Raw genomic sequence first — 20789 nt, 5'->3', positions numbered from 1 at the left:
TTTGAACTGTATAGCTAACTCCAACAAGGACTGTATTTGCTTTGTTAGTTTTATTTCTATCATCAAATTTATATAATATGAATTTATGTGTCTCTTCTGTAAAAATATATTGTAACGTTAGCGGGTGAAATTGCGAAATATGAGCGAACCGCGTCTTTAAATTTGAAAGCCTGCTATTTGGTCTACAAATCGCCATTTCCCCACCATATCCTCTTGCTCACTAAGTAGCTGTAACGGTTGTTCATTGCACACTTCCGCTGTACACATCCTGTGCGACACACCGTTGCGCATTTTGCTGCCAACTACTGTACCGGAGGTCAACGCCGGAAAATGTCCATATACAAGTACCCATTCATTTCGGAAACTAGCAATTAGGAGTTTAGCGCTGCAATTAAACTTCCAATTCCGACGATAGATCGACCGATTATTTAATAAAAAAACGCCTCTCTGCTCAAATCGAGATTGTTTTGAGAGCAATTAAGGAGCATGCTTTTTCCACATATAAAGTCAGGCATTCCACGCCTCAGAACGCCAGGTTGCGTGCTGCCTAGTTCAACAGATCCATCTGCTGTGTTGTAACCCTGCCTCAAGCACCGATGTAACTACATGCTCCTAAATCACTGCACAAAAAAACTAAGCTGATTTAGTGGTAAATTTATGCAACGACACCCTCTCCTCCTGTCTTGGCTTTATTTATATGTCAAACAAATGCTATATCTCTTACAGTATGTGTCCCTGTCATAGGTAATCGATGGTAGTTCCTACGACCATGGGGAGGCAGTATTTAATCCTTGGCAAGGTGACGATGCCTCACCTTTCAGGGTCCTCTTGAGAAGACAGTATTTGTTGGTTTTGCTAAAACAAGATTCGAATTCTAAAATTAGCCTGTTCTGTTTGGGGGGTGTCTGTCGAGTCTTTATTTTTTAAATGCAGCCAGAGATAACGTCTTACTTAAAAGCAAAGAAAAAACAAAACAACAATCAAAATATGAAGTAATCGGATTATCATAACGTAGCCATAAACATACTGTAAACTGCATGTAATTTGGAGTTGCAGAAAAAAAAATTCGTGGCAAGCTGACCTTCAATTGTGTAGAAGGCACTCAACGTGGAGACGACATTGTTAACAGATAACTGACAATCCTGAACCACTTTGTTTGCATTCAGACGTTTGACGTCGTAATTTTTTTTGTTGTTCTGAGAGAGCTAAATTTGTACCTTGCTGTATTCGAATCATGTTCAGGAATGTGAAGACTCATATGTCATTTGAGTTACAACAGCCACTGACCATGCCGAACAGCAATAACCTTATCTAGTATTGCAGAGGGCACGCATGCCAGATCTCGCTCGTGCGCTTTCGAGAAGCGAAACATAACATACAAACACAAAGCTGGTGATAACCAATGTTCCTCTAAACTCCAACCCGCGCCATTGTGCACCGGACCAAGGACCTTTGCACAGATTGAACCCTTTGTCTTTCACAGAAATGTCTGAATAAAATCGATTGTCGGAGAAACACGGAAGCCTGCGATGAACGCGTCCGCTGGAACCGGAGTCTTTGTATTGTCCTTGCTGTCAATACCCATCTCATATCTATTCAACTTTTTAATTTATACAAACAGGTGAGTGCGCGTTATCTTCTTCAATGCCCTCAAAGTCCTGCATGCTTTGTAGCTATTTGGGTATTTGTGAATCGTAAGCATGAGTAATATTGGAACCTATTAAGGAATAGACATTGAAGCATGTTGTGACACATTGAAAGGAAGTAGGGTGTAAAGTTTTCACAAGACAGGTTTACTTTTATGGAATGTCTCCTTATGCGATTGGTAGCACAATTTAGGTGTTCTCCCTCTGTAATTTCATTGAGTTGTTCTGAAATGTAATGCCTTTCTTTTTTTATAGCACTGAAGCGCTTGTGGTTGCGGGGGTGCTAACTGTACTTGTCATAGCAATATCGGCTCGCATTTTGCTTAAAAAGAAACCACCGAAAGACCCCCTTTTCTATGGTAAGATTTTAAAATTAATGTATTTACGCATAGACAAGTTGGTGTGAAAATTGTGTCGGCATTGCACTGCTTTTTAAAGTTGTAGACAGAGCGGATAACAGTTACCTTATCAGTGGTAAATTACACAGGTAAACAAACGCGCATATCTATTATATTGTGTGAAAAGCATTCTATGTATTAACATAATACAGAAACTCTACGCTGTACAATTTAAATGTGGTTGTGTGTGTCTGTATTCAGGCTGTTATCAGCATAATAATTTGTTCTCAGCTGTAAATGTCACGCCGACGACTCTATTGAATAATATGAATAAGCAAAACAGAAATATACCCACGCAGACTTCATGCACATTGATGTTGTGACAGACCGCTGTCACTGTTTGACAGCTGCTGGCCACAACCTTCATGTGTTGTTGTTTCTAATTGCGGAATGGCGTGACTGCATTTGAAAACTTTATTCTCAGAATGTCTTTATACTTGGTTAATCGAGAAGCACGACCACATCTTTGTAACACTGATGTGAAATACCAGCAAACTGAAGAACTGTAGGGTGAGGAGTATTAGGTGTTATCTTGCCAAGTGGTGAAGCATTATTTCCAATTATTTGTGCCAGTTTTTTTTTGGCAATAATAATGCAACAAATCAGATTCACTGTTGCCCAGAGTTGAGTTTGAAATTAAAGAAGGGTGGTTTGTTATTTGTCTTGAATTGATTTATATTTCTGAAAATATGTCTCATGGAAATCACTACTGTGTAAAATTCTTGTAGGTAGATGTTGTGCCATTGCAAAATTTCACTAATCTCCCCATAGGAATAGAAGAGCAGAAAGTGAAATCAAAGTGTTTGTTATTCTGATTTTTGTCCACAGTTTATGCAGTGTATGCATTCTTTAGTGTGGTGAACCTCATTATAGGACTTGAGCAGGATGGCATCATAGATGGATTTATGACCTTTTACTTAAAAGAGGTAAGTTGGGATTAATATCAGATTTAAAACATTGTGCTGAAATCACTGTATTGGACTTTTTCTGACTACTGATATCTGTGAAACGTGAGCAAAACTGAATCACAAGGACTTCTGTTGTCATGACAATGAATTATTGAGGAGTGCCAGACAGGAGAGACATGCTATGGTCACTGTTGCTAACAGCGTTTTGTATGCATATTCCAGGCAGACCCTTACATCAATACAGCACATGGGCACATGATTTCCTACTGGGATGGCTGCGCACACTATCTCATGTACTTGCTGATGGTTGCAGCGATAACCTGGGGGTATGTGCCTGTGATACTGCTGTAGCGTGTGTATTGTCTGTTTAGTAAAAACGTTCCAGACATCAGACCATTTTCATGTGAATACTGGTCCAGTGGCCTAGTGGGACTTTGGGGCACCAGGGGCAGCTTCTCACACTGGATAGCTGTGGGTTCGATCTTTCTGCCAAAATGAAACCCATTGCCTCTCTGCTTGAGAATTTTCATTAAAGAGACAGCCTGGGTTCATAGCCATATACCAGACAGGTCCCCTTGTCCAAGGGGTGTACATTTACAGTGGTCTTTCTCACACCGTGAAAAACACAAGCGTGGCCTCCATAATAGTATGCAAAAGGACTTATGCGGGAAGCTGATTTGTCTGTCCTTAAGGCTAGACGGCTGAACTCCTGCTGACCCTGAGTCACAGAGACTCAGACTAACAGTTTTGAACCAGCAGCGTCAACAGACATGATACACTTTTTCCACCCCGCACCCCCCAGTTGCTGATTCTGTTTGCACAGAATGTTAACAATAAGCCTGTCAGGATAAGCATTCAACCGACCTTGTTAGCATGTTTCAGAGGAGCCAAAATAAATACTTTAGAATGGGCCAAATGCAGTGGCAGAAATGAGCACGTCGTTAATCGAGAGTCTTGTTTCTCGGAAGGGCGAGCTACAGAGTCATCGGCCTCTACTGGGTGGGTTCCTTCCTGATGCGTGTCATAGTCTACATTCCTGGCAACGTTGTTGGTAAGAAAATGATTTAAAACCAGAACTCTCTCTATCCCAAGCACAGCGATGTGGTTGTGCTTACTCTCTGCGCAAACTGCAGTTTTTGAAATGCTGTGAGCCTGTTGAAGCTGACTGTTGCCCCCGTCTCCCCCCCCAGGAAAATACGGAACGCAGCTGAGCCCGCTGTTCTTCATCCACACGGCGTACGTCTTGCTGTCCGTGTGGGCGTGCTTCCGCGTCTTCAGCCAGCCGCCCACCCGGGAGGCGCTGCCCACGGTGAGGCCCTGTCTGGCCATGGAGCGGAGGCCCGCGCTCAGAAAAGTGGATAAGCGTGTGGTTGCTTTGTCAAACCTGGTTTGGGACGGTTGAGAAATGATATTTCTGTGAAATACTCGCTCTGGGAAAACTGCCCGCAGTGTGTTTTATGTATAAATAGGGTGGTATAAATAGTAGCTTCCTGCTGACACTTCTAGCACTCCGCCAAGGAAATACATTTTTCTGTGTGTGGGAAAAAAATCACCCAGCCGCCTTATCTTGTGAATGACCTCTACACAGGCATGCTTGGGGGATATTTACTATGTCTGTCTCTGCTACTGAGACCTTCAGATTAACAGTCCATTTTGGTGTTTAGTACAGGTGCACAAATTGTGCAGACAGTCATGAAAATGGAATCATTCTTTGTGAGAAGACACTGTAATTCAAATGCAGAAAATATGTAAAACGGGACTTTATACGTTGGCCATGTTTTTTGTTGTGTAGAGCATACAGGAGGCCCACAAGAAGAGCCTGGTGCAAAGACCCTTGGATTTTCTCTTTGCCATCTACCTCATCCCTGCTATTGCTTTCTGCATCTTCAGAGGCTTGGTAAGATTCTTCTGACATGTGGTTTGCAGATACGTCTAGCATTCTAGTATATTACATTACATTTATTTAGCAGACGCTCTTATCCAGAGCGACTTCCAGCACAAAAGAACAGAAGTGTATGCATTCAAGTTGAATGAGCAACAGTGTCAGACCAGACTAACAACATTCCCAGACCAGTGAGTGTGAGCATAACACTATTCAATTCTCACCACAGATCCTTTGTATATACTAAGTATAGTTAATGGTTGCTACTTGGAGTGGCAAATAATGTAGTGTAAAGTATCGTTATGCTTGAGATGATGAGAATGATTGGTCTTCCCTGTGCTCTACTTGGCCATGGCTCACAGTACAATTTCAGCAGCCCATTACGCTGCTGTAGAGATCTGCTGCAACTCTATAGAATGCCAGTGTCACAAAGTCACAAATCTAAAGTTGGAGGGATATGACGGGATGGAGTTCTTTGCAAAGCAATGTCCCTGCATAGCATAGCTTACCACCTGTTTATGAAGCACAGGTCAGTTGTAATGCCCATTGATCCGAGCCCGCGGGACCGGCAGGCTGCCAGTTAACGGGCAGGCTGGAAACGAAGTGAGATTTGAAACGTGCGTTTAGCACGTCCCTCAGCCCCGGCTCAATGAGGTGCCGGGGGGAGTGACGCGCGTGCCGTATCTGTCTCAGGTTGCGCTGGACTGCTCAGCCCAGTGGTGTCAGGAGTACCTGCAGCACTACGAGCCTTACCTGAAGGACCCCTCGGCCTACCCCAAAATCCAGGTGAGACGAAAGACCCTGCTCGCATGCTTCTTTTCAAATACGTAATAGAAAATGGTGCTGTCATGTTTTTAAAATTGTGACTGTCATCTGGCTACTCTCAAGAAGGGTAGATGCCAGAATAACCAGCCCAAGGAATTTAATTTCTTTCCAAAAAATGGGGAATTAAAAATAAAGCCTATTATTAAAAAATGTACCCCAATAATTAAAAAGAAAACAGTCAAAAAATGAAGACGGCAGGAACAGGGATAACTAAACAGGAACAGTAGGTAGGGAGATAAAGGAAATGGCAAAACAAATAAGTTTAACCATAGCCATTGCTGCTCTGCACGGTAGTGCTGTGACATTCTTTCCAAATCATGAACCCTCACTCGAGCCCAAAAAGCACCACACATTTAAACCTTTTCTCCCACCCCAGTACCGATCTGAGCAGTCATTTAAACTCTCTAATAAAAGTCTCTGTAGCACCAACCACCAATGATAGACATTAAGACACACCTCACTCATTCATTTGAAAAAAAGACAAAGACAACAACCAATTGAGCGGCACATACAAACACAAATTACAATTAACAATGGACAATTGTTTGCAAAAGTACAATGAGATGAAAAAGCTATTTCTGAGCAGAAAAAAATCATAATTGCAGATTGATGGTCATGTGATGACCATCAGCGTCACAGTGACTCAGAGGAAAAGAACTGTGTATTAACTGCTTTAAGTGACTGGGCTGTATGTGTTCTCGCCCTGGACCAGATGCTGGTGAACATGTTTTACTCTGTTCCGTACTACACGATAACCCTATATGGGCTGGTGGTCCCAGGCTGTGACTGGATTCCTGACCTGGCTCTGGTGCACTCGGGAGCGGTAGCGCAAGTGAGTGAAGCCGCCGTTACATCTGCTCTCTGTCAGTCCCTGAATGTCATCTGGCGAGAAAACGTGAGGGGCGCACCGGCCCAGAAAACAGGTGGATGTAGAGTTCCCTCTTAGGCATGGTCTGTGGCAAAGCTGACCCGTGAGGATGACTGAGGAAAACCCGCTGCTGGCTGCTTTAAACAAAGCCTTTTATAGATGGCGAGTGATTTGTTTGTGTTGAGGGACGGCAGCGTGGATTCCACAGAGAACTCCGGGAGAGGAGCTATGCATTAGTATTCCGCTGGCAACCGGTGGGCATGCTGCAAAGGGCATTTTACACACGGCAAATGTCCTGAATGCGGCTATTTTTAACGAGTCATTGAGGGATGTGACCGCGGCTCAAGGAGCCCTGCGTTTGATGCATCTCTCCAGACCAGCGTGTCGCAGGACTGTAATTAACTGAATCCTACTTTTCTGAGCCACTGTGGCTACGCAGATATATATCCAGTCTCCATTTTTGATGCTCAGAACTACAGAGATGGCTGCCTCACAAACAGTGCAGTGTACCGTGCTTCAGTGTCTTTTCCCATTTGGAGAGCAGGTGTGATGGCTCTAGTCAGTGTGGATTCCTGCTGATGTGCTGAAACTGACGTGGTTCTTGTAGCCTGAAGAAGGGATATGGAAAGACACCGATCACCAGCAGAGAGAAATCGAAAGATTACAAAGCTCTCTCGATACATTCCCCCCTCCCTGTTTTTTGTTTGTTCCAGAGAGCCTCCGCTTCTGGCCTCCACAAATGTGAGATGTGCCTGTGTATGCATCACGTCAGAATGATTGTCGGTGTTATTTTGGAGCTCGGCTGCACTGGAATTCACTGTGGGAGACAAAAGCAGAAGCCCTCTTTTGACATGTAGCAGTGACGCTATTCTCTAAATGCCAGCTGCCTGAGCTATAAATAAGACCATGGCCCCTAGTGTCCAGCAGGGTGGGTTGCCACGGACAGCTTCATTTATCGTTTCATAAGCTTCACACGCACAGAACAGTAACCAGGAGAAAGCCCTAAGCCATGCAGATTCAATATGTACATCAATAAAGTCATATGCTTTATGCTCTCTCTCTCTCTCTCTCTCTCTCTCTCTATATATATATATATATATATATATATATATATATATGTGATTATATATATATATATATATATATATATATATATATATATATATATATATATATATATATAATTATCAGATTGTTTTGCAGTACATGTTTTGAATTGTGTATTGTACCTGCACTCAGTCATATGGTTGCTCAGTATTGCTTATGTACCATCAATTACCGTCGATTCCACAGGAAGTTACCCTGGTCTTCTGAATAACAACGTACCGCTGCAATTACTAATAATCATAGTATTATAATTCTAATAATGCTAAAACAGAAAAAAAAACTTTCAGTTGACTGGAGTGTCCTTGAGCTCCAGTCGTAACTGCTGACTGGTGCAAATCAGTGCTTGTGTATAACTCAGCGATTTTCCTCTTCCCTAGGCCCAGTTCGCCCACATCGGAGCCTCTCTGCACACCAGGACCCCCTTTACCTACAGGGTCCCTGACGCCAACAAGACCCTCTTCCTGGCAGTCAACACTCTCTATGGCCTAATGCCGCAGATCCTCAGCTACCGCTCCATCAACAGCCCCGCCTTCTTCATGAAGCTCCGGCCAGACAAAAAAGACTGAGCCGCTCTGCCTCTAAGCTCGCCGCTCACCTTCCCAGCTCCAGCATCTGGACTGACCACTAGGCTCCGCCCACTCCTAGTATTAAACATTCCTTTTCACTGAAAGGAAACTTGACATCTTATTTTGTGCTTTTTGGCAATGTTGTTTTCTAATTGTTTTATTTTTGTTGTTGCCGCTGTTGAATATTGGATTTATGCTGTTACTGAAGTAGGGCAAAGTTCTATCTGGCTTTCCATTGTTTACTTAGGTGTCAACTCTTGGAAACCTGACTTTGGGAACAGTGTTATAGGTGTCGTGACCCTACAGATTATTCAGGAGCCAATTTACTCTGTTCAGTGAAAACGGTGCCTAGATTGTATTTGCTATAATGCTGTGTAAAGAAGCAGTTATAAGTAGATGCCTTAAGATAGATTCTCAATGTTCTGTAAATTATACTTTTAAATATGTAAGAAACAGTAAAGTCTGTTATGTCTCTTACATCTGTGTATGTGTATTTCCTTCCTCATGTAAATTCCCACAATGCTTAGCAACAGCTCAAGGAAGGTGGACTAATAGGACAGTAACCCCAATGAAAATGTTTGGAGTTGGCCATATATGGTTTATAAACATACAAGCATTTAATAAACCAGTCATATATGACTCGGTGCATGGTCCATATGCTCAACCAAATGCTTTCCAGAAGGTCATTTTCAAATAACTACAAAGACTATGCATAGGGCAGCAGTGTATCATAGTGTTAAGGGCTTGTAACCAAAAGGTTGCTGGTTTGATTATCCACAAGGGCACTGCTGCTGTACTCTTGGGCAAGGTACTTAACCCAGAGCTGCCTCAGTACACATCCAGCTGTGTATAAATGGATAACATGTAAAAACCTGTGTAAATTGCTCTGGATCAGAGCATCTGCTAAATGACAATGTAATGTAATTACATATAGTACATTTCATTTCAAGCTCCAATTTCAGGTATGTTAAATGATATGATAATAAATGATATGATTTATCAATGATAAATGATAAATTTTTGAGAGCAGCCTTTGGCAGCCTTTAACATCACACTATGTATCAGCACTGTGGTGTCTATGTATCCCATACACTCTCGAAAAAAAATTACAAAGCTCGCGACACACTTTGCATTCCAATGACTTTATTCTGTAAAACTCTTTTTCCATAAACAGCAAAAAACATTTTACATTGAACTACAAACCTTGAAAATGTAAAACATGTTCCAATTACAAGCATAACAAAGATTAAAATGTAATCAAAACGCAAGAGTTAAATGAGCTCATACTTCCACACAGCTTTTTTTTGTATTACCATAAAAAAAATAAATAGAATATATTCTTTGTATGACAAAAATAGCAAATCAAAAGGCAACTTATATATTGTTGATGAAACGCTTTGCTTTTGGAAGAATTAACGTCATTCAGGGAAATGCAGTTTTTCCCAATGCCCCATTTTGCACCCATTTTAAAAGTGCAGTCTCGCCTAAATATGAGGATTTTCATTAGCAGGAAAGGTGCTTTTGCAAACAGCTGTGTTCTGAAATAGTGGTGAATCTGTACTACGGGAGTAGTGCAAATGGTTAACTGCAGGTAATTGGATACTGGCATCTGATTAACTGGGATTACCTCCACGTCACACGATGTGTACAATGGTCATGCATTCCACTAAAAAGCTTTTAAAAACATAATTCATTCCACAGATACACAGAAAACTAATGTTCCACTTTTCTGTAAAAAGATGAGCCATTGCCTAGAGTTTCATTGAATACTCTTGGTCCTATATTCTACAGCAAAATAATATATATAGATATAATATTGAGTTACAAAGTGTAACTCAGTTTGTGCACAATACTTCATACATTTATTCTACTTTTTTCCATTCAATTTTCTTCTGATTACAAGGAAGAATGTACTGTGGAGAACGTTCAACTCACAAATGTTCCATCATGGAATCCATTCTACTTTTCCATTGTATGAAAATGCAGTTTTAACTATTCTACAATGAGCAAGGGGTGGTGTTTGGTTTCAGAGAGTCTCTGCAAACTAAAAAGAAACAAACTTATCTGTGATAACACTAACTGTGATATGCATATGCTGAGTCAGTCCAACAACTGAAGCTATACATTAAAATCTAGAACTACTTCAAAGTTATTATGTATATATTTTTTTTTTGTTTCGAGTTTGAAAAAGAAAAGACTGTATTAGGATAAAAAGTCGTACAGAACTGCCCTAGCTATATGTATTAGTGATTTTTACATGTTGGGTTACTGTGAGCTATTCAGCTGAACTGACCCGCAGGTCAATAGAAGAAGGGTTTCGTGTCATAGTGGTAGAAAAGATGGTAATTCTTTGAATGAGGAGGTATAGGCCAGAAGCCTGGTTTGAAATGAGTATCACTGTAGACAGCGGGAATATTAATGAGTTTCACAATTCCAATAACACTTGACAGCCACAACTGATGACCTCCCTAAAGGGGCATCCTCAACACTTAGTGTTCTTCTCTGAGTAAGTGAGTCTGAAAAAGAGAATGTGAAAAATACATATTAACAAATATAAGCAACGAGAATGAATGCCAGTAAGCACAGACAGCCATTTTTTTTTAAATCATTTTTTGGTAAATACATAAATCCACATCATGCTAAAAAAACAAACTGCCTCCTTTACAGACAATTACAGCCCTTCAGTTCCAATTTTAAATTACACCAACAACAGCGTTTCTGCCCTCTTGTGGTGAGTTTTGGATTGTTTAAGGATGTTAAAAAGGACAATTTCAGTTACTACTCCACTATTCTAATTTCACTCCTGTACAGCTTTCTGTTTCATTCCAAGATGTGGCTATATGGTCAGATGTGTAAAGACACTAAAGGTGAGATGAACACTTTCATACAAATGCCAGTTTCTATATGCATTACCTGACAGTGGCAGTTTCCCACTGTTCTGAGATCAGCATCTTCAGTGACCTGCACACTGTATCTTCCCTCAGCACAGTACTTTGGCAGAGTGTGGGTTTAGTTCATGGGTAATATGAACTTTCAAAAAGACTCAGTGATACTCCAATAACAGAATGAAAGAAGCCTTTCTCTACAGACATTGCTCTTTTTCAGCCTTGTGCTGGATTTAGGAGATAAGACACTGTTAAAATTCCCCCCTGTCTTTTCATGCACATAAGTAAACAACTGCTAGGTTTGCTGAAGCAGTTCCTCCTTTGCTGTATTATAAGTGGAAATTACAGAATTCATTGAGAAATTTTGCTCATAGGATCACTTCACCTCCCACCACTAAAGAAAAATTGATTGTGTCTTCAGGTTTTTAATGACTGAATGTGAGGATGGGAGTGGGGGTATGAGTGTTGGGGTCTGTTTTAGTCTCCATCATGAATAAAATATAGTCATCAAGTGCTTTCTACAAAAAAAAATCTCTTTTCGTGAGACTTAAAGCTAAACACAAATGCATAGAAGACCATCTAAAATTTCATCGGTTTAACTGTTAAGTGTATTGTTGTGGGACAATTCTGTTGTTGCAGGTCTAACAACATGGCTCTTGGCAGATTATTTTGTAAGCTACCGATGCAATGTGTTCTGGGTTGTGTGAATGGACAGAACTGTTGTTCTTAGAAAAGTGAGGTTAACCCAAAGCTTAGTGGAAGTTATATGTGATGAGAGTTTACCCCTTGGATGGCATTCCTGCCCTCTGAGGCGTTTCTCATCCCGTTGTCGGGGTCCCCGGCCTCCGAGCTGCTCTTGTGGTTGTCCTCCTCGTCATCTTTGTCCAGCTCCTCCTCCTCGCCTGAGGACTTCCTGGACAGCTTGGATGACTTCTGTGAGAAGCACACACACTAGGATCAGTCAGCAACAGTCATTTAAATAACACAGCCATGAGACTGCCCAGTGGGCAAACCTGTTACCATCACTACGGTAGTACTAATCATTGTCTAATGAAGGGCTCATAACCATCAAACCTGAGACCCGGTGTTATCTGCATGAATAAGCCGTGTCCCTGAGAATTAGTGTAATATAGGCACATAAAAAAAGAATACATATCATAGAGAGCATACAAAAAAGAAGCTATGGAGATACATTCCGTGTAGAGACAGCGTACAATCTCAAATTGAAACGTATGAGGTGAGGGCTTCATGCTGTACTGTATAATGACATGCGTGTCCAGCTGGAGAGGTCTCGAGCCACAGAAATAACCACTCCCTTTGAGAACTACGAAAATAAAATGGAACCTCACTGTAACTTGGCATTAAGCATCCTGCTTTTGAAACAGGCCTGCTCGTACATCGTTCCCTGGGAAATGAGTGCACATGAGGCACCCCCAGTTGCTAGGCAACGGTGGTTGCTAAGCGAGGACCGAGCTGAGAAGCACTGTAGAAGGTTCTTCATTTTTTTTGAAGAGGGGAGGACAGGTTGTTAGAATGATTTCATCTAGCTGCACTAAACCTACAACATTTCTGTAAGCCTGATGTCTCCTGCTGTCTTCACTTCCTTTAATAAAGCTGATGACAACGTATGCTGGATGATTATAGTGCAACATCTAAATTAAAAATAACTGGACTGTGACTGCTTCAAGTTTGCCTTAAATTAAAGACTCTGAACAACTTTGAACTTTTGAAACTTTGGAAAAAAAGGCCCATATTAGTGGTAGGATCATAGGGGTTAAAGCACTCAGGCAACCATGGTCAGGTCAGTAATGAATTCAGAGACAGAACAGATTCCCTGTTCTACTCACTTTGACTGAGTGACTCTCAAATGACCTCCTGAAAAATAAAAAAAATGAGAGTGCACACTTTTCCAAGAAGGAAAAGCCACTGACATGTGACAGTGACAGTCACACCTGCCTGTCGTCACACCTCTCCTGGCCTCCCACACCTGCGCAATGGAACATGTGTGGCGATCCCCCTTGTTTTGCCTGTTCATGCACACACCTTGGAGGAGGCGGTCTTTTTCCGCTTGGAGCCGGCCTTGTCTCCCTTCTGCTTCCCCTTGTCATCCTCCTCTATGGAGTCGCCCTCCTCGCCCTCGCTGCTCGCGTCAGCGGCGTTGCCCCCCTCCCCCTCCGTTTCCGAGGAGCTCTGCTGCTGGATGGCCTGCACGCAAACAGCACACCCTCAGCACGCCGGCTCTTTCCGTCACAGCGATGTCATCGCTTATGTCACCCCCTTAGCCCTTCGTCACCTCACTGCCCACATCAGCAGTGCAATTTGCATAACGACTGAGACACTGTCCCTCTATACATGAATAACAAAGCTATACGGTAAAAATGTTTGATATAAATAAATGCATCTGGGTAGTAGTTGGAATGTAACATTAGTATGGCTTTTTGCCTAGAGAACTAAGAGTAACAAGATTTATTTCATGACTTTACAATACACACTCAAAGGGAGATGTTCGTTTTCTTCACAACAAAAACACCTTAACAAAAAAGAAAGCTGGGTCTTGCCTTGAGGAGTGTGGCTCACCTGATAGCCAGTAAACTTGACCCCGGGATTATTCTCGATCTCCCACAGGCCCTCGTTGAATCCTTTCCTCTTGTTTGATTTTCCAAACTTCTCCTTATACTCCTTGTAAGGAAGGAGATCCTTTGGGCCCAAAAATGCACTGAAATGGGGAAGGGGGGCAAAGAGGTCAAACCAAAACAACTGAATTAAAACTATTACACATTTCCACAATATTACAAAACATTAAGCAACATTATTCTCAAATATGATTTCTGAGGTTTCTGGAAGGACTTACACTCTTTTAAACTCAAAATACAAAAATCATAACTGCTTCAGAGCTAAACTAAATCCACACTTGAGTGCTATACACAAAATTGGGAACATTAAGCATCAAAGAAATGTAATGCTCGCTTAAACTTGCTACTCAGATGTACAAAAGTAATCACTACTCAAACTAAATATGGGCAATGAGTTATGGGGAAATCCTTAATTATTTTGATATTTGGAATACAGTACAGAAATATATTTTCCTACGTTTCATGAGTGCCAAAGAAGAAAATGGGGTATTTATTCGCGGGGGGCTTGACGGCTCCTTCTGGGAGTTCATCAATCTGTTGAGCAAATAAGAAAAAAGAAAAAAAAAACAGCAACATTTCAGCACCACATTATGCAACTGGACCAAAGGCTGGGGCTCTAATGAGGTCAATGGAATATGTTGTGTGTTATGCGACAAACTTCTGTACATTTACATTTACATTTATTTATTTAGCAGACGCTTTTACCCAAAGCGTCTTACAAAAGTGCATACAGCAAGTATAGCGACAGTACGGGGACAGGATGTGTACAGTTCCACAATGAGACAGTTCTCAGCTGAGAGCAAGGTCTGTTTGAGGACACAGTACTCAGATTTGTACAATTACAGCCTATAGGGCAACTAATACGATACACCTTCAAGTACCTTCTGTACTCATGAGGATTGAAAAATAACAGTATAGCAAGTTTCAGCTTGACCACACAGACAGTGGCATAATCTTGGCTGAATAAGCCTCTATGTGAGAAAGAAAAAGACGGCAAATTCTTAGTGCAGATCAATCTGATCACCCCAGAGATGTGAAGCCGTGCTCCTGTTGGGGAAGGGGACGAGACTCGAAATCCACACGCAGTCTCCATAATTACTCAAACTGCAAGTGGAAGTGGGTAAGATGAAGGAAAATCGATTTCTAATTAAACAGAGCTTCCTGGTGCAGAATCTGAATTGCCTGTGGATGAAGGTTCCATTAAAAGCAAGATCGATATAATCACATACAAAGGTGAGGCTTTGCTTTTCACCAACTGCCAATCAGTCCCTCTCAGTGTCGGAAATGATGCCTTCACAAATAAGTGCGTCACTGTGATCCACTTTGTGTTGAATCAGAACACGGAACTTTGTGATAGGTACAATAATGTAAACTCCAGTAAACTGGTGATAAAAACTCCCCAAGGTTGCCAACTGATGAAATCACACAGTTAGTGAGGTATTACTCTAATGATCATAGTGATAATGAAGGCAGAAAAATAACAACAAGGCATTGCGCCAGGGAACTAACGAAGCTAGCTAATGTTTTGATGGTGTTTAGATACTCTGATACTCCATGATATATTGAACTTCAACAGCTTGTAGGACAGTGGGGAAAAACAAATGATGGAGAGCAGAAGGCCTGTATGGGGCAAAAAGAAGGCTAATAGGCTAATATATGTGGAATAGAGGTAATACACTGGACTTGTAGCATAATGGTTGCCAGCTCAGTTCCCTGGTGGGACACTGTTGGTGTTCCAGGATTAAGCAAGGTAGTTAACTGCTTCAGTAAATATCCAGCTGTATATGCCATCACACATGAGCTACTGTATGTAAACCCTGGATAAGGCTAAGTAAACAACTACTACATGTAACTATAATGAAGCTTCTGTTGTTCTAACTAGTCTGCAAACTTCATGGAGCATAGACTTATGAATGAGTGCTACTTCATATTTTAGTTGTTAAAATAAAATATATGAGCACAGGTACACTGAATGTGATAGACATAATGAAGTAATACTAGATAATTCCCTATCCTTTTGATTCATAAGCTTGGATGGACATCACACGTCTTGCCCTACATGTCTAACTATCAGAGATGTTTGCAGAATTAAAACTGTCAGCTTGTAAACAAAAAAAGTTGTTCATCCTTTGAAGAGGGAAGCTAGCTGCTGAGCCCAAGTCTGCATCTGAGCGGCGCTAACAGAGAAATATGAATTGCAGCTGCTCTCCACCCACCACCGAATATATGTCACCTGAAGCTCCTCTCACATTGTTTATGGAAAAGGTAATTGCATTCTATGGGTGCCTCACAGAACAGAAGTAAATGCACTTGAAGAGCTGGGGGACGGCACATCAACAGGCAATTTACAGAGAGGTCAGGCAGAAGCCAGAAGCCTGCTTTTACTGATCAGCCCTGGGACGGCACATAATGAAGCAATTATGCTGATGCGGAGCAAACTGATCAAGCCCGCCGCCATTTGCATATCACCTGAGTGCCGACCAGCCGGGCCGGTAGGTGCATTAGCTTATTCACGCCACACATAATTAACTCCCCCGAGATACAGTACAACAAGGTTCTGCGAGGTCTCCGTCTTCATGAGCTAATCGCTCGACTCTTGTGTGAAGGAGTTAAATCATTAATCTAGCCTGGCATTACCCCACTGCGGTCAGCAGGTATGAAAGGGGGGTGAACTAAGGAGAAACACCTGAATTCAGGCACCTACTCCAGCTACTACCTACTGAGATTTCAGATGCAGAGCCTCAGACTACAGCATGTATCAAATTAAGATATATGAGAAAGAGGGAGATTACAGATGCAAGACCAGTCTTTGGCCAGAGGTCCGAAGGCATGACAAAGGTATTGATCCCCAGTGGAATTAGAAGTGAACCAAAACAACAGAAGTTGCATGGAGGGGGAGAGATGCTGGGAGTGGCTGAGCTGAGAGGGTACAGACAGAAAGGTTCAGCTGACTAAGGACCTTCTGAAAGCTCTTTTCCTGAGTTTTCATTTAAGACTTCAACTGGACCAGCATACTATGTGTTCTGTACCAAGGATGAAAAACACATACAGACTGTGCAGTAACATAAGCTCAACTGAACAGCTCTCTTTCAAGGTCAACGGTTGATCATGTCAAAAAAGCCTGCAGAGGCAGCACAAGTGTGCCTGAAAAAGACCTGCCCAAAAAACTTCTATATTAACCTATCTAGATATGGTAAATCCCTCTAAACATGTTCCCTCCAGGATAGTTTCCAGAAGCACATGATTCCTCTCTTTAAATCTCTCAGAAGCCATTGATTTGCTTGTCTTATATGAATGGGTTCCCAGGCTTTCACATAAAATATTAAACATTACTTTCCTCATAGTGATTGTGATGGCAAGGAAAGCATGTAGTGCTAAGATGTAGGCCACACAGTGGAGATCACTGCGTTATGATACCACATACACACAGATGTACGGCTTTTAAGGATACTGTTCCCAGTAAGAGCTCTGATAAAATCCTGTACTATTGTACTAGTCTTCCTTCCCATCATGTAATGAGCGCAAAAGGACAACATCCTTTGGTATCTGACACCTCTTTTGAATTACTGTTTGCATTTTAACAATGGTGAATGCCCTCTTTAGAGGTTGTGAGGAGGTGGTATATGTCTATGTATGTGGGGTGGAATGAAGTCATTCTGTAATTCCTAAACATTTAAAAATGGGTCTTTTCAAACCCCCCTGAATCATGCCAGTTTCTATTTTTACAATTTCATGCAATTTCTCATGCTTATCAATGCAGTGCAGTGTATCAAGGAAATGGAACACCTGCAAGACTCACCTCATAGAGAGATTATTTGACTGCACTGCACTGAAATATTGGGACATCTTAGAGACTGGTGAGGAGCTAATCAGTCTGGAGTCCTATGTCCCCCTAATACTGCTGTGCGGTTCCACCTCAGAATTCAGCTACCTAGCAAACTACCTAAATGATAAGGCCTCAGCTCAGTTCACTGGCATGTTCAAGACACTTACTGACACAACCCAGAACTCAGGCGGAAGCTAGCAGGTTTTTTCACCTCCAAACATTCTATTATGTGTTTGGATTTACAGATCAAACAAACACATTGACCTGACGAGGACAATTTCAGATTGTAAACTGGAGTAGTCGCTTATTCTGACATGTGTTAGACTGATAACACTGTTTTTTTTTTTTCAAGTATTATACACAATACAATCTTAAAGGCCTAAATGAACATTATTTAACTTTGATACTCAGTTTTCTTTTATATGAACAAAGATTTGTTCGCAAAACATTAGAGTACTCATTATTCAATATATCTAACAGTGTTGTCTCGGTCTCTCCATTTTTCTACATTGGACAATGTTGTAATTGACATGAAAGTAATTCCTGACAAACACTGTGATAAACATGTTTGTGACACACTTGGATGCATAAATGACAAGCAGTCAAAAACATAGACTCATCTGACCATCTGACACTTTGATTCTGTCAATATTGATTCCTCAGGATTTATTTTATAACCCATTTAACAGGAAAGCAGTCTTGTGAAGACGAACCAGCTCCATATGTACTCTGCTCAACAGTTTTCAGAAGGCGTTTTGTCATTGTAATTTATTACTATAGCTGTACGTAATAGCAGGGTAACATCTACTTCCCCAGTAGTTCTAAAACGGTCTATTTTTAAACACAAACGTGTCATATTTCAAACCCTCCACGCCCCCCTCCCAAAATTATTAGGTTAAATGGAGAAACGTTATGAAAGACGTTAGCATACCGTTTACTTAGCTACATAACTCCAACTGCAAGGAGAGCAAACAAATGCTGACAAATATACCCTCTCAAATTTAAAATAAGAGGTTACCGTGTATGAAGCCATACTACCCCATTGTAATATCGGCCTACTGAAGGTCAGCGTTCAACAAAGCATTGAATTTTTCTGTAAAAGATGAAGAAGGGAATAGGAAGACGAAGCGAACAGAACAACAGCATCTACAGTCCTACACCATCGGTGTATTGTCCCAGCCAACCCCGCCTCCCTGCTTTCCAGCCCGGCTGCATCACATACTCACCCTCGCTGGCCAGTGTGGGTATCCCTTCATTTTCGCAAAAACCAGATCTCCGGCTTTGTACTCCCGAGGCCGGGGACGAGCCATTACTGAACTATACGCGATATTTAGCGAATATAAACGTAATTTTCACCTGTCTTTATAACAGGGGAGTGATCGGCAATCTATGTTTTGATAGCAAGAATGCTTTCGTTTATGGATATAAATAAATAAAAAGGAAGAGGCCTTGAAATATCCTTTTCTTCCCCCGTGGCAGAGACTAAAATCCCGAAATCAGATAAAATACGAAACAAAACAAGAATTCTTCCGTTGTACAAAGCCGTAAACGTGATCCTCCTAGGTTTTGATGTTTTGCCACTGTGTGAACGGGAAAACTCAAGCGGTCCCCTATTCTCTTCAGATTCATTTGAAACGCACAGCGGCTGTCGAATACCGAAAATATGGATTCTTTTCGGGATAATTCTTCCGTCGGGGACCTTTCGCTTGTGACTTTCACATTCTCACGATCTTTTATTTCAATAACTGGGCCTTCACTTTGTAAACACTAAAATCTGCTTTTGAAAATTTATAAATTAACTGTTATAGCCTTATATTGTTTAATCATGCTCTTTTCCTAAAATAATGCTATATTAGTCCAATATAATACTGAAAATAGTTTAACCTTAAGGAAAACAGATTAGAGATACAGTAGCCTTTTAAAAAGTATGAACCCATTATTGTTCACAAATACATTGTTTCATGCTTTAATTCCCAAAAACGTTTGTAAATTTATGCTACTTTAGTTGAGTATTGCTGGCAAAGCGCTTTGGCCGGATCTATTTAAGTTGTTTGCTCCGTGCAATGATTTGATAAGGTAACCTACCTAATGGAAGCTCATAAATGGACTAAATAACAGACGGATTAACTTATAATAACTGTATATATACGCACACACACGCACAAACAAGCGCGCTACAACAGCATACAGAGTATAGCAAAATATAAATAGTAGTGGTAATCAGTAATTAGGCCTTGCGATGAAGTATACGACAGCAGTTGCCCAAATTCAAATGAACTACACACATTAGTTGAAAATGCTGAGTTCAAAAACAAATGAAATGATCTCTTACTGTTTTTATTTTTGAAGGAAAAAACATCACGCACTGCCATGTGTATCATTTTAAACAATTCATTTGATAAATAAATAAGAGTAAGTATTCAGTGCATTTTTGTTCCACCTTAAAGATATTGTTAACGTTTATCCATTATAGTTTTAACATTGAAAAACATCCACTGAAGAAAACAAATGATATTAGTATGAACGAAAAGTGGGAGTTTGCAGTAATTTATCTTACCATAGTGCCGTTGTAATTGTTTTTGGGTTTCATAAGACTTTAAAAGTCACCTTGAATGAGATAGTCCACACTGGTAACTACGTCATATTCAAAATAGGCCTAGATGACAATGCCGACAATGAAAATGACAATTCTGTGTGAATTCATGTTAGTTTCAGTGTGGCTGGGAGCTTCTTCATCATCAGAGGTCCGTTATGTAGGCGTAAATGTGATTTCACTTTTTGATAAAAACTTTAAGATTAGGTTACCCTTCCAGTTTGGTCTGTCAACGTCACATTTAAATGTTTAATTTTTTATTGGCACTGCAGTGTATGTAATGTATCCTTATATGTATGTAGGCTATGCATGTATGTATGTACCCTTATAATATCGCACCTATCAGACGTTATTTTAACTCAATAGCAACAGGGCAACATAACGTTTTCCAAGATAATGCTACGGTTAGCTTGGCAATATTCTAACGAACAACAAATTATTGGGGATGTGAAATGCTAAGGTGATACGCAGTCGTAGATTTGTCTCTTAATTTCACAAAACGTCACTAGATGGTGCTATTTGTATGGTCAATAGATTTCATATAAAAGTCAAATAGATTTCTTTTCTCGGGCAGAGGGCGCACGAGGCGTAACTTTCCCCCTTGAATGGCTTGAAATCATGCTTCATAACACAAATTTTGGGTTTCCGGTTT

The 20789-nt window shown here is 41.0% G+C and overlaps 2 protein-coding genes across 2 annotated transcripts; one reads left to right on the top strand and one right to left on the bottom strand.

The window, feature by feature from the left end:
• The first annotated feature begins 914 nt into the window (after positions 1–914).
• On the top strand, positions 915–8657 carry LOC118787955 (transmembrane 6 superfamily member 1-like). The gene is made up of 10 exons (XM_036543738.1): positions 915–1621; positions 1902–2005; positions 2873–2970; positions 3175–3278; positions 3921–4003; positions 4143–4261; positions 4745–4849; positions 5528–5620; positions 6372–6491; positions 8012–8657. Exons 1-10 carry the CDS (start codon positions 1530–1532, stop codon positions 8198–8200), a joined length of 1107 nt encoding a protein of 368 aa, XP_036399631.1. The 5' UTR covers positions 915–1529; the 3' UTR covers positions 8201–8657.
• A 988-nt stretch (positions 8658–9645) lies between these two features.
• On the bottom strand, positions 9646–19248 carry LOC118788080 (hepatoma-derived growth factor-related protein 3-like). Its single transcript, XM_036543942.1, has 6 exons — positions 18771–19248; positions 14176–14252; positions 13663–13801; positions 13129–13290; positions 11869–12018; positions 9646–10716 (listed from the first exon to the last, which is right to left on the bottom strand). The coding sequence occupies exons 1-6, from the start codon at positions 18852–18854 to the stop codon at positions 10690–10692; spliced, it is 639 nt and encodes a 212-aa protein (XP_036399835.1). The 5' UTR covers positions 18855–19248; the 3' UTR covers positions 9646–10689.
• Between the last annotated feature and the right edge of the window lie 1541 nt (positions 19249–20789).

This window comes from Megalops cyprinoides, chromosome 13 (genome assembly GCF_013368585.1).
Source record: "Megalops cyprinoides isolate fMegCyp1 chromosome 13, fMegCyp1.pri, whole genome shotgun sequence".
In the NCBI taxonomy this organism is placed as follows: Eukaryota; Metazoa; Chordata; class Actinopteri; order Elopiformes; family Megalopidae; genus Megalops; species Megalops cyprinoides.
This window is presented reverse-complemented; position numbering and strand designations above follow the sequence as displayed.